This window comes from Podarcis liolepis (genome assembly GCF_965112155.1).
Source record: "Podarcis liolepis genome assembly, chromosome: 1".
Lineage (NCBI taxonomy): Eukaryota > Metazoa > Chordata > Lepidosauria > Squamata > Lacertidae > Podarcis > Podarcis liolepis.
In genome coordinates this window covers 94,289,493-94,317,413 of record NC_139554.1, presented here as the reverse complement: position 1 = coordinate 94,317,413, position 27,921 = coordinate 94,289,493, and the positions used below count along the sequence as shown (strand labels likewise).

The 27,921-nt window shown below is 46.0% G+C and overlaps 2 protein-coding genes across 3 annotated transcripts in view; one reads left to right on the top strand and one right to left on the bottom strand.

Annotated features, from left to right (window-relative positions):
• The first annotated feature begins 28 nt into the window (after window positions 1-28).
• Window positions 29-12,476, top strand: LOC310701036 (5-hydroxytryptamine receptor 5B-like). The gene is made up of 2 exons (XM_083491035.1): window positions 29-962; window positions 7,472-12,476. The coding sequence occupies exons 1-2, from the start codon at window positions 252-254 to the stop codon at window positions 7,802-7,804; spliced, it is 1,044 nt and encodes a 347-aa protein (XP_083347161.1). The 5' UTR covers window positions 29-251; the 3' UTR covers window positions 7,805-12,476.
• The window catches only part of CCDC93 (CCC complex scaffolding subunit CCDC93), a 44,122-nt gene continuing 26,148 nt past the window's right edge, over window positions 9,948-27,921 (bottom strand). For both annotated transcript variants that reach the window (XM_083490119.1, XM_083490120.1), the window contains 11 exons: window positions 26,536-26,598; window positions 25,573-25,646; window positions 24,316-24,397; window positions 22,916-22,987; window positions 21,489-21,560; window positions 21,068-21,176; window positions 18,063-18,145; window positions 13,129-13,166; window positions 12,467-12,551; window positions 10,950-11,063; window positions 9,948-10,266 (listed from right to left, as the gene is read on the bottom strand). In XM_083490119.1, coding sequence (XP_083346245.1) covers window positions 10,213-10,266; window positions 10,950-11,063; window positions 12,467-12,551; window positions 13,129-13,166; window positions 18,063-18,145; window positions 21,068-21,176; window positions 21,489-21,560; window positions 22,916-22,987; window positions 24,316-24,397; window positions 25,573-25,646; window positions 26,536-26,598 — 846 coding nt within the window. In that variant the 3' untranslated portion in view covers window positions 9,948-10,212. The remainder of the gene's footprint in view (window positions 10,267-10,949; window positions 11,064-12,466; window positions 12,552-13,128; window positions 13,167-18,062; window positions 18,146-21,067; window positions 21,177-21,488; window positions 21,561-22,915; window positions 22,988-24,315; window positions 24,398-25,572; window positions 25,647-26,535; window positions 26,599-27,921) is intronic.

Sequence of the window (27,921 nt, the reverse complement as noted above, 5' to 3'; positions counted from 1 at the left end):
CAGCAGCAGCACGTGGCGCTGGCAGCGGGAGCGGCCTTTCCGAAGGGGGCGGAGCGAGCAGCTGCTGCGCTTTGCGCGGCTCGGCTGCCGGCCACCTGCCCGCCGGCGGGAGTTTCCCAAGCACTTCGGAGGAGCGAGGTGCGTTGACTGGACCCGCCGCCTCCTCCGCCCGCTCCCTTTTCCCTCAGTTTGGCGCGCCGGGAGCTCTATGCGGGCGGCGGCGAGCGGCTGCTCTTCCCGCCAAGCCGGCCATGCCGCTGAACGGCTCCTCCTCAGGCGCCGGAGGAGCCAACCGCACCTCGTCCTCAGACGACGGCGAGCCCCTGTCCCTCTTCCGCCTGCTGGTGCTGAGCCTGCTGGCGCTGCTGACTCTGGCCACGCTGGTGTGGAACCTGCTGGTGCTGGCCACCATCGTGCGCGTGAGGGCTTTCCACCGCGCGCCGCACAACCTGGTGGCGTCCACGGCGGCGGCCGACGCGCTGGTGGCGGCGCTGGTGATGCCTCTCAGCCTGGCCAAGGAGCTGTCGGGGGGCGGGCGGCGCTGGCACCTGGGCCGGGCGCTGTGCCACGCGTGGGTCTGCCTCGACGTGCTCTGCTGCACGGCCAGCATCTGGAGCGTGGCCGCCATCGCCCTCGACCGCTACTGGTCCGTCTCCAGGCACCTGCGCTACACCCCGCGCGTGCGCCGCCGAGCCTCGGGCGCCCTCATCGGCGTGGCGTGGGCGCTGGGCGCGCTCCTGGCGCTGCTGCCGCTCCTGCTCGGCTGGGGAGGCAGCTCGTACAGCGCCGAGCAGCAGCGCTGCCAGGTCAGCCCCGAGCCCGCCTACGCCGTCTTCTCCACGGGGGGCGCTTTCTACCTGCCCCTGGGCGTCGTGCTCTTCGTCTACTGGAAGATCTACAAGGCGGCCAAGTTCCGCGTCGGAGGCAGGAACGCCGTCGCGCCCCTCCCAGAAACGGGGCAGGTAAAGCACCGTCGGGGGGGGGGGGAGGATTGGTGTGCAGGGAGGACGGGGGTGCGACGTGGTATGTGAGGCTGCGTTGGAATCCGACTCCCCCGCAACGCCTCTTTCTGGTCTGTCAGGGGTTGGGCTAGATGACCCGTGGGATCCCTCCCAACTTTTGGGCGGGGTTCGCGCGCACAGCGGGTGAGGGAACGTGAGATGCGAGGCTTAGATGCGAGGCTTCGTTGGAATCTGGCTCCCTCACAACGCCACCCTCGGATCTTTCAGGGGGTGGGCTAATGACCCTCCAACTCTGTGGGAAGCGGGGAGTCGCGCGCAGCATACACAGTAGGGGTGGTTGAGCAATAGGGCAATAGGGCGAACGGTGGGTCGGAGAAGTTTAACAAGGATGAATCTCAATCTGCGTTTCACCAGCAGGCATCCAAACAATTCAAGGTTTGATTGTTGAACTTGGCCGTTGAGCAGGTGTAGACAGCATTTGCTGCAAGCCAGGGTTATTTCGAACCAGCGCAGTTCAGACTTTGGTTTCAAAGCTCCGGAATTTTAGATCTTTTCAAAAGCAACTGAAGCTGGGAAGGAGAGGCATTCATTCGCCCTTTCGAAAAGTTGCTTCCAGCAGCCTGAAACGTCTATGCAGCCTTGAATGAAAACTTCTTTCTTTCTTTTGGAATCAACTTTTGAAACTTGAAAGATGTAAGCTGGAAATTTGTAGCTGGATGCAGCTGAAAATTCAGGGGACCACAGTGAAAAGGGGAGGAAGTGCGTTTATGCGGAGCTTTTGCTTAGCTTCTTAAGTGTGAAGTGTAGGTTTTCCAAGCCTGCTTGGAAGTTCTGCGCTCTGCTGCGGGGAGTGTCTACCTCTGGTGTGGGGTCTGGATAAAGTTACTCAGTGTTATTTATGCTCCGGGGTTAGCTCTGACCTTGGGAAGAGTTTATAGAACAGCTGTAGGGACTTCTGGATGTATTAGAAACAGCAAAAGTGAACATCAGGACAGAAAGGTTCAGCTAGGAATAGCTAGAGGATGAGAGTGGAGTGGCACATCTGAGGTGGAAAGTAGAATAGTGCAGGCATTAGACAGCCAGTGTGGCAGGATGAATGGGAAGGTGCAAAATTACACAGCTGGTTTGAAATCTGTTTTCATCTTATGCGTTCCTTTTTGTGTGTGTGTGCAGCCTCAAAAGCTGATGCTCATTGTGTGAAGAAAGAAACCATTGCAAATACAAATATTTGGTGTACAGTGCTTCTAAGGTTTTGCAATGCTTTAAGATGAGGCAAATAATAAATGGTTTCCATCGTTTTATCCTTTAGCACAACCAAAGCGGAAAAGGGTTAATATTTTTATTTATACAATGCGGCCCAATTATGTACATGTTTACACAGAAGGATGCCCACACCATGTTCAATTAAATTGAGTTTGCTGTCGTCTTCATCTGCAGTCCTAAACACACAGTGCCACTGAAGGCACTAGAAATAAATTAATAATAATAATAATAATAATAATAATAATAATAATATAATTTATTATTTGTACCCCGCCCATCTGGCTGGGTTTCCCCAGCCACTCTGGGCGGCTTCCACAGAAACCAAAAAACACTAAAATATCATACATTAAAAGCTTCCCTGAATAGGGCCGCCTTAAGATGTCTTCTGAATGTCAGGTAGTTGTCCATCACCTTGACATCCGATGGGAGGGCATTCCACAGGGCGGGCGCCACCACCAAAAAGGCCCTCTGCCTGGTTCCCTGTAGCTTCGCTTCTCGCAATGAGGGAACCGCCAGAAGGCCCTCGGCGCTGGACCTCAGTGTCCGGGCAGAACGATGGGGGTGGAGACGCTCCTTCAGGTATACTGGGCCGAAGCCGTTTAGGACTTTAAAGGTCAACACCAGCACTTTGAATTGTGCTCGGAAACGTACTGGGAGCCAATGTAGGTCTTTCAAGTGTGGTCTCGGCGGCTGCCCCCAGTCACCAGTCTAGCTGCCGCATTCTGGATTAGCTGTAGTTTCCGAGTCACCTTCAAAGGTAGCCCCACGTAGAGCGCATTGCAGTAGTCCAAGCGGGAGATAACTAGAGCATGCACCACTCTGGCCAGACAGTCCGCGGGCAGGTAGGGTCTCAGCCTGCGTACCAGGTGGAGTTGGTAGACAGCTGCCCTGGATACAGAATTGACCTGCGCCTCCATGGACAATTTATGAGTTAAGTATTATGCTGTTTAGGATTACGCTGTTAATCCTCAAGATTCTTTAATAGTGTCTGTCTCCCCTTTCATTTTTTTTGATGGGGTGCTTTTTATTATAAACCATCTTGGGACTCATTCTTTGGTAGGAAGGGAATTACAGTGGGACCTTGGTTTACGAACTTAATCCGTCCCGGAAGTCCATTCTTAAACCGAAACCATTCTTAAACCAAGGCGCACTTTCCCTAATGAGGCCTCCCACCGCCGGTGCCCTTCCACCGTCCGGCTTCTGTTCTTAGACCGAGGTAAAGTTTGCAAACCAGGACACTACTTCCGGTTTTGCGGAGTTCGTAAACAGGGCTGTTCTTAAACCAAAGTACCACTGTATCAATATCGCTGGCATGCACGCATCTCCCCCAGCTCTCTGCACTGTTTTGGTGTATTACAGAATGGTTTAACTATGTATTGAATTGTTCTGTCACGCATGCTTGCTTGTGGCAAAGAGTTTGGAAATGAAGTCTTCCTCTTAGAGTCATCATTTGTCTGTCCATCTATGCATCAGCAGCTACATAACCAAATCCACCTGTGTGCATTTCTTAACTCATAGCCACTCGTGAAGATGAATTGTGGGGGAAGTAGAATATGCAGGGATGAACTTTGCATGTCACGTAAAGGAGCTAGGAGAGGAGAGTGGGTGGTCAGGCCTGTTTATTACAGCCTCCTCTTTCCTAGCCAGCCAGGTGCTTCTAGAATGCCTACAAAGGGAGCTCACTTGCTGCATGGCTCTTTCGCTGCATTCCCTGAGCGCCTGGTATTCAAAGGCCTACTGCCTCTGAATAAGGAGGTTCTATTTAGCTATCATAAGGAATTGCTGTTGATAGAATTGTAGAGTTGCAAGGGTGCAATGCAGAAATCTTTCACCCGATGTGAGGCTTGAACCCACAGCTCTGAGATTAAGAATCTCATGTTCTGCCGACTGAGCTATCCATATTAATATGTACTACCATTTCTCATGCTGGTCACAGTCTCCATACCATTGAAGTCAGCAACAAAAGTTTACATTGTCTGGGCTTGATCTTCAGTGCCTGTCGTTTCAGTTCATAAATGATCCCAGTTGATTTCCCTATAGCTTCCTTGCACGGCTTGATGTGAATGACTGTGACAGATTCCAGCTTTAATTCATTCAAGTGTGTCCAAAATCCATGGCAGCAATTTCCGGGGGGGGGGGGGGGTTAGCCATGTTAGTTGGTTGCAGCAAAAAGAACAATGAGACTTGTAGCAAATTAAAGACTAACAAAATGTATCATTGCATGAAGCTTTTGGTAACTATAGTCCACTTCATAAGATGCATGAAGTGTGATATTGAGCTACACACACACACACACACACACACACACACACACACACACGGTAGTTTGTGAGGACAAGAAGATGGAATTGTTTCTTTCCGGGGGATGATGACTGTAAAACCGAGAGGATTTTTATCAGATTCTTTGTTTTGTTTTGTTTTTTGGCTTACTGGTATAATGATGCAGTTGTTATCAAGAACAGTTTTGGGAAACTCCCACTGTTAATTACAAAACTCTCATTGCACTTTTCTGCATTACAGTCCCACCACTACATGGGCAGCCCAGAATAATACTGCATTCATGTGATAACATGACTTGGGGTACCTGCAAGCTATCGCTATTTCACAGGAGTGGCTCAAGCACACATAGGAACTTTAGGCTTGCATGTTTTAAACGGATTAAGGAGTTCTATTGCCCTAGTGCAACAAATCCACTTAAAAAATAATAATCCCCAGACTTTCTACTGTTAGGAAAGTGACAGGGAAACACAGTGAAAAGTGTTAGATGAACAATTGATTAATGGGGTGATGTATAAAAAGCCTGCCAGCAAATCAGGAATGCAGGACAAATGCTCATTGCAGCAAACAAATCGGAATGAATGCTCAATAAAGACAATATAATCTAATCTCCTGATTTGTGCAAGCAAATCATGATGAATGCTCAATAAACAGGTTGTCTGGAGGGGCCCCTAATCTTTGCACACAGGAAATCGATTCAGTTTTTTGTTTGTTTGTAACTGTGGCTTCAACCCTATATCTGCTTGGAGGAATGGGGGAGGGGAGGCCCCCTTAAATTCAGTAGGCCTTGCACATGCAACAGAATTAGGACATAAAATGGACAATATATTTTGTTTTAATGTAGTCCCACTGCCATCAATGGGATCACTACAGGTAAGGTTGCTAGCAGGATAAGGTTTGCTAACATTCCTGGCAATTAATCATCTGCAGGGACAAGCCTTTTATGTTAGGATCAAAGTAGACCAGGGTGCTCAGTTCTGGTTGCCAGGACTTTTGATGCAGGTAGAAGCAAATACAAAGGAGAGGAGGCTGCAGAAAAGGGTCCAGGATGACAGGAAACACCTGAAGCAGCAGGAAGGAGAACAAATCAGTGAGGCAGACTATATTTACTGCATGTCCTGGAGGCAGTAAAGTCTGAAGTGAAACTGGCAGGTATACTCCCAGCCCCACTTACCAATTTCTGTTACTATAGCAATTTCGGTTTTTTCCCTGTGCAAGTTCAACAGAGAAGCATTTGCTTAGGCTACTAATATAGATCCAGAGCAAAGATCTGTAGTCATTGATTTATTGGTTGAGAATCATGAGAATAGTAATGCAGAGGAGCAGGAGGAATAGGCAAATAAATGCCCTTTATTTCCTAGCATAGGTTTCAGAGTCATGCCTCTCACTTGTAGGAAAAGACTGCACTATCCACCCTGATGACTGATAAGTTACTTTTTGCTCACACCTAGCCTTTCTGGGGCTGCTACCCTCCTCTCATACTAAAGAGGTTCAAAACAGTCAGGCCCTTACAGATGGAACCCTGAGTTGGGCAAAGCAACATTAAATGCCTATTAATTTCTCACTTCAGTGATAATGATTATGTTTTGTCCATTCCTTTGTAGTTGGATTACTGAATAAAGCTGAGGACAGACAGACAGAGCATTCTTTAGGCCAGAGCAGTCCCAGAAAGAGCTGTACCTCATGTTGGGTCTCTGCTGTTTGTCAGTAAAGCCTCATACAAAGAGTAAGATCCAACAAAGGCTTCTCCTTACTACCCTGCTGCTTCCCCTACATGGGAGCATCTCCAGCTGATTTGGTGGGCTGAAGTGGGAGAAAGACCAGACGTCCCACTGCATGAGTGGATTTCTGTTGCACAAGCATGGGGAAATCATTGGATGTCACCCGGAAGCCCTTAATTGGAGCTGGGTTCAGCACCAGAGCTTCTCCTCATTACTGTTCATCAACCAGTATCAGGCAAGTCCTGCAGTGCTGCTGCTGGTGCTTGTGGTTGTTTTAGTTTTCCAGTAACATTTTCCAGCAATATTAGCCATTCAAAGAGCAAACAGATGGGGTCATTCCAGTGTTGTGTGTATGATTCAAGTCAGAGGGTGCAACATTTTGAGGCAGACAAGTGTATTCTTTTTTTGGAGGGGGACCCACAGGGAAGGGTTAATTGATAAAAAAAACACAATCTTTCTGCTTTCTCCTGTTGATGTTAGCCTCTGCTAGATTAAACCACTCTGAGCTCTCATGTGATGACGGTCAGTTCAAAGACATCTAGCAGTGGAAGAACAGGATAGAACCCATCTTGTTCATTCTATGGTTTATTCCATTAGTTATTGATGCTGCTGTAGTGCCCTCTGTGTGTGTGTGTGTGTGTGTGTGTGCTTTGGACAGGGGGATACATTTCTATAGGTTAGAGGCGAGAGGGTCAGTTTTCCTTTGGCTCTCCCATCTAGCCAAACGTTGGATCACTCTTAACAAAAGTGCCAAACAGTATGACTAGGATTTTAAAAAGCCCATTTATGTGCAGATGTTCACCTGGAGACATTGCCATTTTTGCTTTCCTTGTGCTGCATCAGATGTTACTTTGCACTGCTTGAGAGCAAGGGGAATAGGTTTAGGGCAGAATGGCTTGAAAGGCATAAATCCATGCACAAGACCTCACCAGCCTTTGGATTCTGACTTATTTGAGGTAGTGACTTATTTGAGCAGTAGTTTGTGCTGTATGTTGCAGGAGTGAATAACGGGGCAACGTAGTTCTGTCCTGATCTTTATTTTTCTTGCCTCCCTCCACCCTAGCAGAAGTCTTGCAACATACACACACACACACACACACACACACACACACACATTGAAGTCTAGAGTTTGGGCTTGGGCACAGCTGGTCTGTCATTTGAAAAGCAGTGAAGGGGTGTGTGTGTGTAGAAATCCTTTACTTAAACAAAACTGTCTTGGTAATAATTCCTGTTTGCTTTTATGTCAAGGTGAAAGAAGCTTCTCATCAGCCGCAGATGGTGTTTACAGCTCGTCATGCGACTGTCACTTTCCAGACAGATGGAGAAACATGGAGAGAACAGAAAGAGAAGAAAGCGGCTATGATGGTTGGCATTTTAATTGGTGTGTTTGTACTTTGCTGGATTCCCTTCTTTGTCACAGAACTAATAAGCCCCCTCTGCTCCTGCACCATAGCACCAGTCTGGAAAAGCATCTTCCTCTGGCTTGGTTACTCCAACTCCTTCTTCAACCCTCTGATTTATACAGCTTTTAACAAAAACTACAACAATGCATTCAAGAACCTTTTTGTGAGGCAGAGGTAAAAATAGCAATTGGGGGGGGCATGGCTGCCAGACCTATTGGATTGTACTAAGCTCATTTACGCAAATTTTGTTTGCTAGGTAATCCCGTTTGCATATTTTTCTTGACTGTGGGAGTTAAGCAATAAGAACGAGTGATATATCAGAAACATAGCCCATTACACACCCTCCATTGCAATGCAGCCCAGTTTTCTAGAGAATAAATCTCTAACCATTGCAAAAGTCCTCCTGCCCAGTTGGCTGCAGCTCCCTATATGAAAGGCAGCAAATAATTTCAAGAACCCCACTCCGATCACAATTAAGCCTGTGCAACAAGCTGTCCTGTGTTGCCTTGTAAAGGCTAGACCGTATTTTTAAAGTTGTTCTGCTCATTTGCCAACGGCCAGTTTTAGTGTCATCAATAACTTTTACTATGAAACATTTATGGCGGGCGTAGTAAGGCACCAAAAACAAGAATTCCAAGAGTTACAAGGCACTACAATACACAGAGCCTGGAGGTAAGTAAAGTGTCAGCAACAAATAAAACCCCTAACAGTATTTGTTTGCTTTAGTAATTCTTCAGATATGAATCAGGATAAAGATCATTGACTGCTAAGATACAAGAATCATTGAACTTGGGTGGCTGAACTTTTAAAACTTTTAATCGCAGCAAAACTGAGCAAAAACAATTATGTGAAATGGCACAAGGAAGTGTTGGGTTAAGGTAGAGGATGGAGGGAATTTTCTGAAGACTACAGCAGGGGAGCATTGAAACTAAATTCCCAGCCAGCAAGTCCAGAGCCTTCCATTCAAATCAGTGGTTTTGGGGAAAATATAGATATGTGGAAACTTTCCTTTAGTAGCTGCAAATGACCCTATTAACTGGACTGGATTTGCCTACATGCAGCCAGCATGTGTTTTATGTCTTAGCCCTGTTACCATAGTGCTAAATGCATTTTATGGGGAAAATCATAACTCTGAACATTGAATGGTAACTGGGGAGGACAGCGTATCGCTCTGCAAAGAGCGGAAAACATATTGCATCAACTGATTTCCTTCAGAGTCATTTAGTGGTTACCACCATACTTTGGCAAACTCTTGGTGTTCTTTTCTTCCAGAAAAATATTAATGTGTATTTAATTAACAATAAGTGCAATCTTTTCTTGCAGCATCACACATATGTTTTACTATGCTGGGATAAATGTGGTAACGCTCTTTTACTCAGCTGCATGTTCAGCTATTACCTCAGTTTTAAGATCAATGCAAAGTTGGCATCAGGCTCTTTAAAATGAGTCTGATAGCTTCGTCAGTATAAAATAACTTAATTGTCAAATATATTTTAAACAACAACAGCATGCAATATATACTTTGGTGACATCAATGCAGACCGAATTCTCAAGCTTTGAACTATTGCCTAGAGGTTCCAGGCTACCTCAAGATCCTAGTCTCTCCAGGAGCAGAGACTGGGAGGTTTTTGTTTTGTTTGTTTTAAATCCATTTACTGGTACAGGAAGAAACATCTGCATCAGCTTGGTTTGAAAACTATGCCTATATCAAGTCCTCCCACCATTACCTGCTGCAGACTCTCAATATCCACACGTATTAAGCTGCTTGTTGGTCAGACAACCCTTCAAAAAGGCATATTACGCAATGTAGGGGACTGCAGGCAGGTGTGTCCCTATCGTATGAAGAATACAAAGAAACACAGAGATCTATTATGTGACTAGAAGTGCTGTCTGCTTGTTCAGAGGGAACGTCTGATTCCCTTGCTTGTATTGTTTCGTACCCCACATACACCACCAGCCCATTGCAAAAGGAGCCCTACTGCCAACTTTGGAAGCAGGGGCGCTTGGATTCAGTAAAGGCATTTGCACTTTTTTCAGCCCATTTACCTCTGCAGTCTGTGACCCCTTTCAGTCTTCAGCTAGCACACGTGTTGTTTCTAGAGTGAACTCAGGATTTAGAAAATTCTAAAAGAGCTATCAGGTTCTGTCATTTGTGCTGAAGGTTTCTATGCTTTGGGCAGAATTTCAGATGCCAATGTTGTAGCTTGTCAGAGAAATGGGCAAACATCAATATCTGCACTCATCCCTGTTAGTGAAGAAGGTTTTTTATCATGAATAGAAGAAGAAAAAAGCTTAGAAAGCAAGTTAGTCAGCCAAACAAATTTGGAGCTTTTGATTTATACATATTTATTGTTTAACACATAATATATGTTTTCTAGTGCACATGAAATGTTAACTAGTGCAAAGGTAAATCATTTACAAAACAGTGTCACTTTACTTTCTATGTGTGTGCATATATAAAAAGACAAATAATATTTCTGAACTGCTATACTGCATTAAATCTCAAAAAGGAATACATCTAGTCATTGGGCTGGATCAGAATGAAAATGAATTCAATCATATAAATGAATTGCTGTCTGAAGTTCTTCAAGAACACTTGTCTTTCAGCTTGGATAAAAGCATTTCATTTTTGCGGCATTCCTGTTGATAAAACAAAGAGAAGGAAGATTTAAAATATTAAACAAGACATGTCAGTTAAATGATGATACTAACAGTGCAAACCTGCATGGCTACAAAGAAGCAAGGGTAATTAAATTCAATGGATCTTATTTCCAACTAAACATATAGGATTACAGCCCAAATCAGCTGTCTGTCTTTTAACACATGCTGTAGGTAATACGGAAGGCAAGGCAGGTGGAATTTACTGTTAAAGTGAAAAGGTGCTGGATGAGATTGGTCCGTATGAATTATGCTGGAAAATAAGAATATCTGAAAAAACCAGACGAATGCATCTGATTGTTCTTAGCCTTCTGCTACCAACTATATTACCTAGAATCATTCACACCAGCCCTTCTGAACCTCATGCCCTCTGTGTTTAGGACTAACTCTTCAGCCCTGTGGCTAACAGAGATTATGTGAGTTGTAGCACCAAACATCTGCAGGGTACCAGGTTGTGAACAGCTAATCTGCATTCTGCCCACAAACGTACAGCGCTAGATGACTGGGGGGGACGGGGGACGGGACACTGTGGCATCACAAAGTAGTGCTGAATCAGTGTGTGTGTTATGAAGCCACCATGTCATGGTCAGAGCTTTTGAGACAAAGCATCTCTGTGTGCGTGTTTTCTCTCTCTCTCTTCCCCCAACCACCACTGTCCCATTTACCTCTTTAAATTCTTTGACCGTTTTGAAGTAGAGTCTTTGTTTCTCCAGTAGCTCCAGATATTCGTCATTTAGCTGGTCCCTTCTCATTTTGTTTTCTTGCTTTTTCTTTTCCATCTGTTGGTAACAAGGGGAAAGTATTATGGTACCTTGGAACGCGCAAGACCAAAAACGAAATCCTCCAGCATTTCCGCCCCCTTCTTTCTTAAAAAAACAAAACACCAGATAAACAAAAAGTGCTCCCTGCATCTGCACTTGTTCCAACAATAGAAACATTTGGTAGTTTACAACTAGGAAAGAGCAGAAATATAGCAAAGGATTAAAAAGTGAAATCACTATGAAACCTTTAGTGCCACAAGTCAGTTATCTTGTGGTGAAGTTTTTCCAACACCCCTTTGCTTAAAATCTCAAAAGTAAGGTAACTCATGAGGCCCCACCTTCATGGTTTGCATTCATAAATGAAAATCATGACCAAGTGAAAATTTGCCTTTCTGCTCATGGGATGTTTCTTTCCTACACTACCTTGTTCAAGGATACCTGCATTGTGGTTTCAACAGGTGTACTGACTCCCTACTGGACAACCCACTGTATATGGCCCACACTGGTGCTTTGTGCTAGAAGTGCTCGTCTCACCCCAATGGGATGAGTTTAAAAAATGGCAAGCAGGAAGGAAACACCTTCTACTTTGTTGAGTGAGAGTGGCTGTAGCAAAGAAGCTTGTTGGGTTTTTAAAAAAAAGGTTCAGCATTTTCCACAGGAGAACATCTACAAGGGGTCCTTTCAATGCAGAGATAGCAAGAAGATCAAACTTCCCTTGGGTTTATTTTTCCTTTTGCTATGTCATCCATTAGACTAGAGAAACTTTATAAGCTTGACTAATTAATTTAAATCCAAGTTTAATCTTTAGTCGGAGATGCTCTGTGCTCAGATATTGAACTGCCTTTGCCAGAGTCAAGCCAATTATCAAGTGCAGTAGTACTGCCTACCCTAAATAATAGTGACTTTCCTACACCTTAGGTTATCCCTTGTTCTATTCAGCACATCTTAGTTACAAATCATTAAATCTAAAAACTGAGAATGGCCATTTATTTGAAAGAAGGATCTCTGTGAATGAAAGAAAAGGGAGTAATTTAAAGAATAATGCAAGGGAATTTTGGCAGATATGTGATCTGGGATAAGAACTGTGCATGTGTTTTAACGGGTGAAGGCTGCATGATGGAGGAACACAACACACACTTGATTATGTTCCAAGGCAATTGCTTTCAGGACCAAGTCTATGAATCCAAATCATTTCCATTGTGCTTGGCATAGAGATGCATCTTCAACCTGTGTGTTCTATTTCAATTGCTAGAATGTTGCAGTATGCTCACAGGGTAATAATGAGCATATTGTAGCAGCGCAGGAATGAAAGCATATTCCAGATGTTCTGTAGGTTTGTATTTCATTGCACAAATCATAAAGGTTATATTGAGGTCTAAGAAGAAACACCACCAAAACTTATGTGAAAATAATAAACTAACCTTCATTCGATTCTGTTTAATTCCTTCTACGATTTGTTCCATTTGCCGCAGAAACTGGTCTCGAGCACCAGAAGAAGCCATGGCTCTGAAATGAGAATAGGGTGCACATGGCACGAGGGCATTAGACAAAGGAGAATGGGTACCAAAGTCACTTGAGGAAAGAGTGAGAGTCCACACAATATGTCTGCATGGTAAATCATGGAAGTCAAACTTTGCTTGCAGTTGACAGAAAAGACAAACTTGGCCTCTTTGGATCCAGTGATGCTTATTCAATTCCCACGGATTTTGACAGAATTCTTAGGGCTAGCCTATTAAAGTGTGCCTTTGTCTGACAAAAGAAATAATAATTTAGGACTGTTTTCTATATTTCCCCTTCAAAAACAAGAAGCAGCATACTGTCATAGTTTCAGAGAAAAGGCACTGAAACAAGTATTACATGAACTATTTAGGAGCATAATGTGACATGCATAATTTCTTGAATGGGATACATGACTTTAATTTTTTTCTTAAGAGTATAGACCATTGAAAGAAGATTGTAAAAGGGAAGAGTGTAAAGACATGTGACTGTTTCTTTAAATCAAGGGCTGGTCATCGTAAGGGAGGTGAAATGGCCAAGCTGTGTTAGTAAAGGCTGTACCCACAAAAAAGAAAGGACTACTTACTGCTGGAAGTTGTCATGAATTGAATTCAACAAGTTAACCTGGGAAAGACAAACACAAGGATGCATTTTTAATGCAAAGTTTTCCATTTAAAAAAGCAAATGCCTTTTAAGCAATAGGGCTGGTTCAGAAAATGATGCGGCTTGGCTAATGCATGATCATACAGGCTTTGCTGCACTAAATTACTTGATTTGCAGTTTAATGTGTGTGAACCAACTCGTTCAAAAACATTGAATCTGAGGCCTCACTGGGTTACCACAAATTTCTCATTGTATTCACACATACTTTCAGACATGAAGTAATGAACATGCATTTAATGAACCAGTAATATGTTACCCTAAGAACAGTACCGTATTTTTCGCCCCATAAGACGCACCGGCCCATAAGACGCACCTAGATTTTTGGGGGGGAAATAAAGGAAAAAAAAATTATTTCCCCCCCAGGTGCGCTGCGCTACACCAGGAGCTTGGGGCGTGCGGAGCTCAGCGCGCCCCAAGCTTCTGCGTGCAGGCAAGGTCTCCGCTAGCGTGGGAGAGCCGGGCGCCTCTCCCAGGGCTAGCGGACTCCTGCGCTAATCCAGAAGCTTGGGGCAAGCTGAGGTCAGCGCGCCCCAAGCTTCTGCGTGCCGGCAAGCAGTCCGCTAGCCCTGGGAGAGCCGCGGGGCTCTCCCAGGGCTAGCGGATCGCTGCGCTATACCAGGAGCTTGGGGCGTGCTGAGCTCAGTGCGCCCCAAGCTTCTAGGTGCGCGCAAGCAGTCCGCTGCCGCCCCAAGCCTGGCGCACCCGGCAGGAGGTCCCACCGGGTGCGCGAGGCTTGGGGCGGCAGCGGACTGCTTGCGCGCACCTAGAAGCTAGCAGTCCGCTGCCGCCCCAAGCCTGGCGCACCCGGTGGGACCTCCTGCCGGGTGCGCCAGGCTTGGGGCGGCAGCGGACTGCTAGCTTCTTGGTGCGCGCAAGCAGTCCGCTGCCGCCCCAAGCCTCGCGCACCCCCTGCCGGGTGCGCCAGGCTTGGGGCGGCAGCGGACTGCTTGCGCGCACCTAGAAGCTAGCAGTCCGCTGCCGCCCCAAGCCTGGCGCGCCCGGTGGGACCTCCTGCCGGGTGCGCCAGGCTTGGGGCGGCAGCGGACTGCTAGCTTCTAGGTGCGCGCAAGCAGTCCGCTGCCGCCCCAAGCCTCGCGCACCCGGCAGGAGGTCCCACCGGGTGCGCGAGGCTTGGGGCGGCAGCGGACTGCTTGCGCGCACCTAGAAGCTAGCAGTCCGCTGCCGCCCCAAGCCTGGCGCACCCGGTGGGACCTCCTGCCGGGTGCGCCAGGCTTGGGGCGGCAGCGGACTGCTAGCTTCTTGGTGCGCGCAAGCAGTCCGCTGCCGCCCCAAGCCTCGCGCACCCCCTGCCGGGTGCGCCAGGCTTGGGGCGGCAGCGGACTGCTTGCGCGCACCTAGAAGCTAGCAGTCCGCTGCCGCCCCAAGCCTGGCGCGCCCGGTGGGACCTCCTGCCGGGTGCGCCAGGCTTGGGGCGGCAGCGGACTGCTAGCTTCTTGGTGCGCGCAAGCAGTCCGCTGCCGCCCCAAGCCTCGCGCACCCCCTGCCGGGTGCGCCAGGCTTGGGGCGGCAGCGGACTGCTTGCGCGCACCTAGAAGCTAGCAGTCCGCTGCCGCCCCAAGTCTGGCGCGCCCGGTGGGACCTCCTGCCGGGTGCGCCAGGCTTGGGGCGGCAGCGGACTGCTAGCTTCTAGGTGCGCGCAAGCAGTCCGCTGCCGCCCCAAGCCTGGCGCACCCGGTGGGACCTCCTGCCGGGTGCGCCAGGCTTGGGGCGGCAGCGGACTGCTAGCTTCTTGGTGCGCGCAAGCAGTCCGCTGCCGCCCCAAGCCTCGCGCACCCCCTGCCGGGTGCGCCAGGCTTGGGGCGGCAGCGGACTGCTTGCGCGCACCTAGAAGCTAGCAGTCCGCTGCCGCCCCAAGCCTGGCGCACCCGGTGGGACCTCCTGCCGGGTGCGCCAGGCTTGGGGTGGCAGCGGACTGCTAGCTTCTTGGTGCGCGCAAGCAGTCCGCTGCCGCCCCAAGCCTCGCGCACCCCCTGCCGGGTGCGCCAGGCTTGGGGCGGCAGCGGACTGCTTGCGCGCACCTAGAAGCTAGCAGTCCGCTGCCGCCCCAAGCCTGGCGCACCCGGTGGGACCTCCTGCGGGTGCGCCAGGCTTGGGGCGGCAGCGGACTGCTAGCTTCTAGGTGCGCGCAAGCAGTCCGCTGCCGCCCCAAGCCTCGCGCACCCCCTGCCGGGTGCGCCAGGCTTGGGGCGGCAGCGGACTGCTTGCGCGCACCTAGAAGCTAGCAGTCCGCTGCCGCCCCACGCCTGGCGCGCCCGGTGGGACCTCCTGCCGGGTGCGCCAGGCTTGGGGCGGCAGCGGACTGCTAGCTTCTAGGTGCGCGCAAGCAGTCCGCTGCCGCCCCAAGCCTCGCGCACCCGGTGGGACCTCCTGCCGGGTGCGCCAGGCTTGGGGCGGCAGCGGACTGCTTGCGCGCACCTAGAAGCTAGAAGTCCGCTGCCGCCCCAAGCCTGGCGCACCCGGTGGGACCTCCTGCCGGGTGCGCCAGGCTTGCAGACACTCGCCCGAAGCAGGGGGAGCCCTCCCGAGGGCTCCCCGTGCTTCGGGCGACAGGCTGCCGCCCCAAGCCTCGCGCACCCGGTGGGACCTCCTGCCGAGGGCGCGAGGCTTGCAGGCATTCGCCCCATAAGACGCACCCCCGATTTCCTCTTCATTTTTGGAGAGGAAAAAGTGCGTCTTATGGGGCGAAAAATACGGTACTTGAAATACAACAGTGTGAGGGTATTCAGAGCATTACACACAAACATGTGTTGGTAGGGAATTTAGATGACTTCAGACAAATTAAGTGCCTATTAACTTTTATCTTTTCAGGAGCATATATTCAATGTTTTGTGCTCCTCACAGCTAGCATGTGTGTTCAAATAAATATTGGACTGCTGCTATCCTATTTATCAAAACATTATCAAAGCCATCTCATAAGAAATTGAAGTACCATGTACAAAGGGATATGCAACCACAGAGTTACAAAACCCCAGTGAATTCTGGGCAGCAATGACTGTACTCTTTATTTTGTGTTTTGCCACACACCCCATGGCATCCGCTATTTGAAAAAGGGTGACAACCCTGGACTAAGCTGTAGACAAAACTTCTCCTTGCCTCACAGAGTGCTATTGCACATTTTTTGCTCTGCTAGCATTTTCCTTGCCTTGCATTAGCTGCTGAAAAGAACACAATCAGTTTCCTATTTGTGCAGCATAACAATGCAAACCACAGCAGGTCTTCCAAGAAACCATGGGTCTCCCCCTCCACCCCGCCCCTTTATAAATAACACTTGACACGAGACAACACATTGCCAAATTCAACAGGGCAATCAATCACATGCTTCACTTTATTCAAAGCAAAACCCTGCAGAACTGCTGCCTGTCAGAAGAATCAAAATCAGGATAGATGGACCAATTGTCTCAAGTCAGTTTGAAGGAAGGTTCATAATGTATTGACCTCTTTTTAGCAAAAGCCTTGAAGCAGTTGCATTCTGACACGATTACCTGAGGAGGCCCGCATTAGACTCCACTGCTTGATTTAATCCATGCACTTCAGACCAGCCCCCTTTAATCAATCTCTGTGACCTCCATCCCCACTGAATTCTCCTCAGCTCATCCCATACCATTAATTAGGATCTGCTGGCCTTCTTGGAGGGCTGAAGCAGGAAATGGGAAAATCCTCTTTGGCTAGGAGAATCCCATTCAGGAGTCAACCTGGGGTTGTTTTTATTTATTTGACAAGATTTATGTACACCACTTAACAAAAAAAATTTAAGTGGGTTACAGGAATATGGCTTCCTTGTCCATGCATTCACACAAAAGCACACACATTCCTCCAGTTCACTTGTTTTTCTCCATGTTTGCTTTAGCCTTTGAAGACCACAACTTTTTGTGTAATCAGGCGTCAATAAGCAAATTTAGCAGAATCTAGCTGGCCCACAATTCCATGACATCTCAATTCACCATTGGGGACAGAGGAAGCTGCCTTAAGAGTCAGACTACTACAGTCAGACAATTGGTCTATCCAGCTCAGTATGGTCACCAACTGGCAGGGGGCTCGCTAGGACTGTAGGCAGGGTTTTCTCTCTGCCCTTCCTGGTGATGTTAGGAGGGACTGAGCTGCTGCATTCTGTGATCTTCTGCATGCAGAGCACATGCTCGATACCACTGAGCTCTTGATACACAGTCAGGCAGTATTTATCAATTTAACACTTGGCATTTTAAAAGACGACTTTTAAAATAACTACATTCTCAGCGCTGTCATAATCACGTCAAGGAAAGGAAAAGATAATGAATATTTTAACTGCACATCGGTTATAGAAATAATGCCTCTCATTAAGAGGCATCTCTGAATTTATGTCTGGTTTCGCTCTCATCAGTGGAGGGTGAGAGTAATATAATTACACCTTGCCATTTAAATTTTTGGCAAGAACTCCTATGTGGAGGAGACATTCTACCCACGCTGAGTTACATTAGAACTAATTAACGCTATATGGCACACAAAAGCATTGTGCAATTCTTAAAAAATAATAATCCTGTGAAGTGATGTCTCCCACTAATGATTTCCCCCCACTAAGAACCTGCTGCCCTCCAGATGTCGTTGGACTCCAATTCCCACCAACCCCAGCCATCATGGCTAGTGGTCAGGGGAGATGGGACCTGTGGTCCAGCAACATCAAGGAGCGCCATGGGTTCCCCATCCACTCCTGCCTTAAGGAAAAACCTTTTACAGAACAGACAGAAGAAACCAAACAGGAACCCAAATATATTCACCATAGTTCCCCTTATTGCAAAAATAACGGCTTATACTGCGGGTGGGGCTTTGTGGTCAGCTAGAACATCTGATCAAGCAGCTTACCTCTTTTTCCAAATACACCTTCTTATCATCCAGTGTGTTGTAGAGGGTAAAGAACTGCTTCGTTTCTTTGTGTGTTGCCGAAACTGCAAACGAAGGGAAGATTCTTATAGCGTGATCCCAGACATGCCTTCTTAAGTAAGTACAAGAGAGTCCAGTAAGACTTACTCTGGTTAAGTGAGTATAAGGTTGCAACCTTAGGCTGCACTCCTAAACAGAAGCTTCTGGAGAAGAAGTCCCAGTGTCACCTGCACTCAAAATTGGGTGACTGAGAAAGCTGGCTTTCATGATAATTTTTAACTTAAATAAGTGAACATTGCACAGCATGAAAGGTGTACAACGTTAAAGGTTAAAAGGTGAACCTGCTGTCATATGTAAGGCTGGTTCTCCACCTATTAAGGAGCAGAATCTCTCCATGGCTCCTATTAGCTCTGTAGGAAGAAATGTAAAGGCCTGAAAGCTAACAGAAGGATAAGACTTCCATTTGTGCACAGTAGCTTTCTCACACCCTTCCCTACACACCATACTCCCCTTCCTGTAAAACCACCCCCAAAACCCAGAGGACCTTTTGAGCTGCCATTTCATGGAAAAAACAACTGTCTCAAACATCCTCCAAGGGTAGGGAAACCCTTTAGGACTCCTCCATGAGCCTATTTGGATCCCAGCTAAAACCTAGAAATACAATTTTGCAAACATTCTTTTCAACTTTTCAACATTGTCATAGAAATCCAAGGAGGGAAAGAACACACTCCCAAGTACTCAGCCAACCTATAAAAGGCTGGCAATATATCTTAACATAAAACCAACATTCTGTGAATTGTAGCTCACATAAATTTATTGGGAGTGACAGTATTTCAGCTTGTAAAGCAAAAAGGGTTATTCTAAATGATTTGCAATGCTCATTTAGCGTAGATCAGGCAGGCAAAAGGTAGAATTCTCCTAAATCATCAATTCACTACATTAAGTGTGGCTGGGACAGTGATACAACGATGGTTCCGGTCTAAGGAGAGGTAATGTACTTTCTGACACAGAACACTCTTTATAGCCATTAATGGTACTGAATAGCCTGAAGAGGCAGAGCGGTAAAACCCATATATTATTTTGCTTTGGCTGCTGATAAAGCTTCAGTGCGCGTGCATGTATGTGCACCCCCCCAACAGATGTTTTGGAGAAAGGCCAATGAGAAATGACATTGCAGATGAGTACCCTATTCCGGGAAAAATTCAGAAGTATAATAAGCAGCCATGGAAACCACTTGTTCAATATAAAAGATCACATTGCTAATCTTGACGAGCACAAATTTGACATCCCTGTAACTATAAGAACTAGACATCTGTTTTTACAGAGACAATTAAAAACCCCTCACCATGGTTTGAGCAATTTTGGGGGGAGGTGGGTGGGATACAACAATCACAACATGTTCCATATGGCAAGAAATATGCCTACCTCTGGGAGTAAGAAATTCAAGCCCTTGAATTATCTACAGTCTGAGTCAAATTGTCAAATGCCCATGTGGGCTTGCTTACCAGTGGACCCCCCTAACCTTAACCTATCTCCCCAAAGAGGGTGCAGCAGGTAGACATGTCCTGCCCTGCAGATTTCACCTACTGTAAAGGAACACTTTCCCCACGATCTCTGGAAATGGCAGAGAGCCAGGCATACATAGAGGATCCAGAGCAGAAAGTTCCATTAAGGGAGGTGTGTGGAAAAAACTAAGTGAACAACTGGGGCAGACAGAAAATGAGGGCCAAGGGCAATAGGAGGAGTTTACCTCTGGGTACCAGAAAACGACAGGTTCCTATGGAACGCAGTACCTCTGATTTTCTTCTTCTGTCACCTTTGTCTTTCCCCCCTCGTTTTTTTGGACAGCCCACCCCATTTCTCCAAGAACAAAGAATTTCACCAGAGGACGAGCATTTGGGAAACAAGCAGGCTTTCGTTGGTGGACTTGTAATCTGGTGAACTGGGTTCGCGTCCCCGCTCCTCCACATGCATCTGCTGGGTGAACTTGGGCTAGTCACGCTTCTCTGAAGTATAAATAAAAAAATTCCTTCCAGTAGCACCTTAAAGACCAACTAAGTTAGTTCTTGGTATGAGCTTTCGTGTGCATGCACACTTCTTCAGATACACACTTCTTCAGATACTTAGTTGGTCTTTAAGGTGCTACTGGAAGGAATTTTTTTATTTTGACTATGGCAGACCAACACGGCTACCTATCTTCTCTGAAGTATCTCAGCCTCACTCACCTCACAGAGTGTTAGTTGTGGGGGAGGCAGCGAAAGGAGACTGTGAGCCACTTTGAGACTCCTTAGGGTAGTGATAAAGCAGGATATCAAATCCAAACTCCTCCTCCTCCTCTTCTTCCTTAGGCTTACTTAAACCCCTAGCCAGCAGCTGTTGCTGCTGAAGGGGTTTCCACTGAAGTAGTCAGCCACTAACAAGCAGATGAAGACTAGTTTGCAGCAACCGCGTTACAAGTGCACTGGGATCATGGCCCTGGAGAAGGCTTCCTCACCTTGCACTGCATGCGTATGTACGAGCGTGCACCTATTTGTGTGCGTGCACAGGCCCCACACACATTGTTTCTGAAGTGGAAGAACAGCAGGGATTGGAAACAAATATGAATGCTGTACATCACACATATTAACTGGTGTATTAGTGGGGAGGGCAGCCCTGACGTACCCATTGCATGTAGTGAGTTGGTTGTTGCTATTGCTTTCCCCCCTGCCTAGTGACATAAGGAACAGTGTCTTAATATATAGACTGTGGAACTAAGTGGCAGAACCAGCTACGGACATTCAAGAACCTACCCCCAAAGCGCCAAATCTTTGGCCCTGAGGGCATTTTAAAATCCATGTTTTGGAAAAACCCTGCCTTGTCTGCGAAGGCGTACGATGTGAATGTCAAACAGCCAGTGATACAACAACATTAAACAAGAAGTGGTTGCCATGCTCCATAGGTTTATAGTGCTTAGCTGTGAGGAATGCATTTCTGCCTGATATACGTACCCTGCCCGTAAAGTTCAATAAATCTTTTCTGGTACTGTGTTAACTCAGCTCTGCTGGGAACCTCATCAATCTTGCGTTGTAAAATTGCTATTTCTCTGTTTCGTCGGGCCTGAGGGGAGTTGAAAACAATATACAAAACAAAAACTGTGACTAGGTTTCTAAAAAACAAACTGACATTTAGAAACAACCTGATAACGGAATCAATTGCTGCCATGTGGAACCCCTGCCCTCTTGGCTCCACTGCGAAAGGTGACGTTTTCCAAATAATTCCCCCCAAACTGGTATTTCCAACTTTTAAAACATCCATTACAGAAGAATCTGGGAGTCTCGCGTGAACCAGAAATTTACATTGCACAGGACAGGAACACATTTAGCAAATACATCTGCCAACCCAGCTAGACTTACGGTTTGGAAAACTCACCAGAAGCAGTCTGATCTTCTGCAGCTTCTCTCTCTCGGTTTTGTACTGCTGGTCTATAATTTTAGCGGGTTCCTAACATTGGAGACATAAAATAAAACTGATTTCCAGCTGACCAAATTCAGTCAAGACTATGATGACAAAGGGTCACTTATTCATACCGGGCCCAGGGTTTATACTGGTTCTGCACCAAAGTTAAAAACATACTGAGGGGAAGGGGTTCAAGAAAGCTATGTTCTGTCATATTTTACTGGATCCAACCAAACATGTTGACTTGTGCAACTACATATATAGCGTATTCACCTAAAAGCAAGCTGCCCAGAGAAGCAGAAGAACATTCCCCATCACGAGTCCATCCTGGGTAAAGTTGAATCTGTTCGGGCTCTGCTTGTTGTACAGCTGTTAAAAACGCACACTAGCAGGTGGAAGGACAGTGGGGTTTGGGGAAGCACACCAGTCAGATTATCAGAAGCCTATTCAACATAGTCCTCCTTGTGGAGAATAAAATCCTGGGTAAGCTATCCTGGAGTTCTGATTTGCTCCAGGAAAGCTCAAAGTATCTTTTTGTTCATTATTTGGACATTCAGTAATGAGCTGCAAGTTTACAGATGGCTTGCTTTTTCCTGTTTAATACTAACCCCAGTTTGCCATGGTTAAGGCTTGTCCTCCAAACCAGAAATTAGAAGCCAAGGTCTGAAGTGGGTTTTTCTTGGAGTGCAAGAACTCTGCAGTTTGATTTGGACACTACAACCAACTATGATTAGTGCAAAACAAAAGAGAAGTTTTCTGGAAGAGAGGATGGACTGCAAGGTTTCAAGAATCATCTGAATTGAGCAATCTTCTTGAAGGTGGAGTCCAAACTCAAGCCTCATGTACTTTTAAATTGGGCAACAATTTAGAGGTCCTCTAATGGAAAACACCTGCATGCCACATCCATTGTTAAATGTCCGCCATGTGTCCTGATGTTTCTTTTATTAAAATACACAGGCAAACAGAATCAGATTTGCTATTCAGTGTACATAAAAGAACAAACTACCCCCTCCAAAAAATACACTTTTGGGAACTGACTGTATTCCAGTGTTCCAAGTCCCAATTCTTGTGTATAAGAAATTGCCTTCGATAAGAAACACATGAGTTCAAATATATAAAGTTTTGTTAAAGTGAAATGAAGTGTTCATTTTAAGTAACCAGAGAAAGTGAATCACATCAAAAGACACACACACACACACACACACACACACACACACACACACACGTTAGCACCTTTAATTAACAGACTGGCAAAACAAAAAATTCAGGCAGCATTCCAAATGAGGGCAAACACTTCTAAATGGAGCAAAGGGACCGCAAGCATTTTAAAATTCTTAAAAAATATATATGGGAAGAAGATTCCAAAGCTCAGTAAGAATGCTTAAATATTTTCTGTTTACCTTCTCTTCTCCATTTTCAGCTGCTTCTGTTTTCAAACTTTCAATGTTTTCCTGGAGGCGTGCCATCTCTTCCTAGAACAGCAAGAAAATAATAATTGTTTCTTTTCATTAGCAATCAACGTGTGCTCTTTATAGAAACAGAAGCCAGAGACAGTGTTTTCTTTTCGTAAAATATGCATCAGAAAGAGCCCAAAAAACGTATAGACATTCTGTGCTTAGGGCTCCAGAGGAGGTGAATGTTCTGCATTATGTAAAGTAGCACACTCTATTGTCAAGGGGGTGGGGGGGAGAGAGGGGAAAACACACAGTCTGACTCTTATGCAAATGAACCCAAGTCAGAAGGGCAAGGGAATAAGTTCGAGTTTTTTTAAAAATCAAAATACAAGCACCACCATGACTACAGCATCTTGCACAAGCCCTACTGTCCCTAACCATTTCGAAAGTGCTTTTGCAGAAGCAACACTGAGTACACTGCATCCTATAATGAAAATAGCCACCCCAAAATATTAAGTTACAGGGGTTTAAAATTCAATTTGTATTCTTGCCCCATTCCATTTCTTTCCTCCTTTCTCATACAGTTTACACATTTTATAACTCCTGATATTGATCACTTTTTCAAGGTACCTCGCAACAACCACTGATTATGGTTTCAGTCCAATTCATACATTACCTTGGCACCTAGGTGGTGGGAGCTCCACACAGCAATCTTAACAGATGTCAGTGTTAAGACACTGCAGTGTTCATAGCTTCCCACTGCACACGTCCACCTGGGAACTGTGGAATGGGAACCAGCCAGGTGACCAAGGCAAATGGATTTTTTTTTAAAAAAAGATTATATTCTGCTTTACTACAAGGTACCCAACAGCGGCTTAGCTAGACGTCTGGGGCATCACATGCGCCCTGCACCTGGGGGCGGGGTGAGCTGGGGCCTCAGCTGTAGGGCAGCTGAGCCTGAGGGGGAGTCGGTTGGCAGATGCCAGCCCCATGCTGCTGTTTCGGGCAGCAGGGAGCCTGCAGGCACCCGAGCCACTGTGTCACTCCCAGGAGATATGGCTTAGGTGCACTGTAGGCCACGCCCCGTGGTAAGCGTGGGTTCCCCTCCCATGATGTGGTGTTTAGTGCGTTGTCGTGGTGTTTAGTGGTGTTTAGTGCGTCCCCCACTACACCTCTGGTCCTCATGTTGACACGGAGCCCCTAACCACATGGAAGTAGTTTTCCCAGTTACTGCGTTGCAAAAGCATTCCTAAGCAACAGGAATTAGTAAACATGGTCCATACATATATTCTGCTGCATATACAAAGAAGGACAGGAGTACTTCTGGATTATGGATCCTCAATCTGGATCCTTAAAAAGAATTGTGTGCAGGCACTGACTTGGAATGAAGCATCTAAAAAACTTACTCTGCAATGTGCTCTAAATTCTTGCTCTTGGCTTTTGAGGTTCTCATTCATTGCCACCAGTGCCCGAAGCTTCTGCAATACACTAAATTAAAACAACAACAACAACACATTATTTATTCTCGAGCATTTAGAGACATTTATTCTAAGAAAAATGAAGCATTGGGGAGTGGGGAAAACAAAATATCTTAAAGAAGCAATTTAGGGCAGCAACAGAGCTGAATAAAACAGAAAGGTAGAATCTCACAGAAGAAACGTTCTCCTATATTGCTGCTCACAGTTTGGATGACTCCATTATCAATCGAGTGCACCTGTTTCTCATGGGTTAATTTTGAAGGAAAAAAGAGAGACCGGCAAATCTCAGGGTCTTCCAGTTTGAATATATACCATTTTCATGGAAGGATACAATGGACAGGATTCAATCAAACTTAAACATTTCTTAATACCCACTGATTTAAAAGGCAGAAACATTTTTCTACTGCTCATCATAATGAAAAATTCCAGCTCATTACAGCATCTACATAAAAGCCAGTACATTAAAACAATAAAACACACAGGTGGATTTCAGTGTTGTACTAAGGAGATCGTTCTGTCAGTGCAAGCATTGCTACTTGCTCTCCCTTCCAGTACACTGCTGGGAGTAAGGCCTATTGAACCTAATGAGGCTTACTTCCAAGTAGACCTGCACAGGACTGTGCTGCTAAGTCTCCCATCTGGAAGAAAATACGCTGACTTTCCTTAATAGGGTTATTTTAAGGCTCAGTGAGCAAACAGTAATTCTTAAAATAACCTTTTTTGATGCTGGGTGTTTTTGAACATTCAAGAAGTGCCACATGTTTTTCCCAGCCCCTAATCCTTGAAAATCAATGCAAGTCTTAATTTGAAAATGATGTTTAACCATCATTTTGCAGTGACTGCACCATGTCAAGAATTAACGTGAGACTTCAACCAGCCCTGACTGTTGGTTCGGCTGATCAGTTATAGCCAAAACCATACAGGGTCACCAAGCTGAGGAAGGCTGACAGAGTTTCCAGCATAAAGAACATTCTGCCATGAAAGGAAACATTTGGACTAGAATGTGTGCATGTGTGTGTGTGTGTGTGTGTGTGCGCGCGCGCGTGCACACACACACACACACACACACACACACTATAAACTATAGATACAAAGACCCCACCACCACCAACAGGGACTACTGCTGAATTAACACAATTCATTGCAAAGGGGACAGGGAAGGATGGAGAGGAACTAGACACATACTTTGAATCTGCTTGGGATTCCACTGTTTCTAAGGCTGCCAGCTCCTTGTCCAATTTTTCACTGTGATTCTTAACCTAAAGGATTGGAATTAATAACACATGGTGTGAAAATGTAATAAAAACCAATTTAACCCAAAAACAAAGCTTTAAGCAAAGCCCTCTAAGAAGGATAGGGTTCTATTTAAAACTCTGGCAAGCTCTACCTATTGTTTCCTCAAAGAGCATGACCAGTTGTTCTCATAAAGGCACCAGGAGTAGCTCACAGGGCCCTTGACCGTCACAATTGGATGTAACCCTTGGCATTAGTGTGGAGATGTGAGCCTAGGCTCGGTACAGTTCTGCTGTACCAGCGCTGTCTCCTCCAGCTGCCTACAGAGGTGAGTACTGGATTGCACACTTGCCTACCAGGATAGTGCATGGTCCCCTCTCATACCAACTTGTACAGGATTTGTTAAGGTCTCCGCCCCCCCTTTTTTTTGCAAGGGATAAAACACTGGTACACCTTGTGCACAAGTTTCTTTCATCTTTCCTATTTCTTGCTGCAGTATCATTACAAGACAAAAGTCAATATGGCATTATGCTTGTCTGGGACAGATTTGGATAACCAGCAGGAGGCAGCTTTTACTAACGTAGCAGAACCTTCCCTAACAAGCAACAATGGAAAATGTGATATTCCGGGCTGCCTCTTACTCTTATTTGCATAGGTGCGGGTGCACATTGTTACAATTATTACAATAATTATTCAAGTTCATTTCGGTCCAGGTGGTCAAATGAAGAAGGTGACAGGGCTCTTATGCAACTGAGCAGAAGAATGAATTTCAGCAGGTGTAGCTTGCATTACATCCCAAAATTCTCTTCTACACAACAATTAGATGTAGAGGCCTCTTTTGCATCTGGCCAACACAGAGTTGACAGAGACCAGTCTAAGTAGAAGAGGGGAGGACAAAGGGAAGAACGAGCTTACCTCATTCAATTTCTTCTTAGCCTCACTACATCCTGCTTGCAGGTCAGCACATTTTGCCTGCAACTGTTTTCAAAAGAAGAACACAGGGGGAAAGTCAAGTTAAGTGATCACCAATCTGGTATTTTAATCAAAGGCAGCAACATTTCCTAACAATGGACTGCCTATACACACATACACACCAAGAAACATGCTGGAACTATACTTAATGGTTCTTCTAATATCTACAGAAGCATTGCTCAGGCTGGATTGTAAAGAAAATTTATAAAAGTAGCAGTGAGAAACCTCAGAAACGAGGCTTTTGCTTATGAAACACCCCATCTGAGAAATAGGTCTATGCAAACCATATACACTGCATGGTGAACTGTAGCTATTCATAATAAAAAGGACAATATTTTACAACCTCTTTACCAAAAACATTTCATGCCCACTTCCCAGATTCATGTTTTATGTCCCGAGGAATCAATTAGCAATGCAGCAGGTGGATAACATTTGTTTTACAATGCCCCAGGCAAATTCTTTAAACCTAAACATGTTGGGCTGAATCAATCTTAATTTTGTGCACCTTTGAGGTTCTTTGCTTGTCCCTGCACTGGCAAATTTATTCCTGTCCTTCTTTCTTCTCTACAGTGCGGTGCTTTGTAAGAGTTTCTGATCACAAGGAGGTTTCAAGCAAACATGGGTAGAAGCTCCCTTCAGACTTCCCCCACTCAACACAGGAAAATTTGGAAGAAATAAGGCAGGGCTGGTGTCCACAAGGTGTCAGTGCTTCCAAGATGGATGAAATGTTTCCTGTTTCAGCATTAAGCGTGAACAGGGCCATAATTTTAACTATTTTCTCTTGCAGTATATTATTGTAAGTGTCTCTTATAGCTTCCTTCGGTTGCTTATCCATGGACAGAAAGAAAAAACAAAGGCACTGATTCTCCTGAGGTCTAAACTTACAGTAAATTTCCACTTTGAGAGCCTGGAAGGTTTTAGAAGCAAGTAATGTGTGAGAGATAAAGTTTACACCCATGTATTTATGTGTATATCAACAAAGTTCTCTGGACAGCTATCAGCTGAACAAGAACGGAATGTAGCAGTTCCAGGATACCCTTTTTGATCAAAACATCTGGATTTAGAAGAACAACAACAGATGAATTATACTGTGGGAGGAACTCTATTTACAGAATGCTCCACTGGAGGAAATTTGTGCATGAGATAGGCCTTTTTTGCTGGCTTTCACTTCCTGCAACAGGCCTGTACCCTCCAAAAACTGTTCTGGGCTTTAGGGGACTCTCGTCAACAATATGGAAGGTGGCACTTGGGACAGTTGGTGGAAATCAAGTGAAAATCATCCCCCCACCCTTCTTTGGTGGGAGCCTTTACTGGATCGTAGCTGACACC

Excerpts from the sequence above, each read along its gene's own strand:
- LOC310701036 (XM_083491035.1), top strand. The coding sequence starts at position 252 with ATGCCGCTGAACGGCTCCTCCTCAGGCGCCGGAGGAGCCAACCGCACC. Across the intron at positions 963-7,471 it reads CCCTCCCAGAAACGGGGCAG|GTGAAAGAAGCTTCTCATCA; the intron begins GTAAAGCACCGT and ends TTTTATGTCAAG.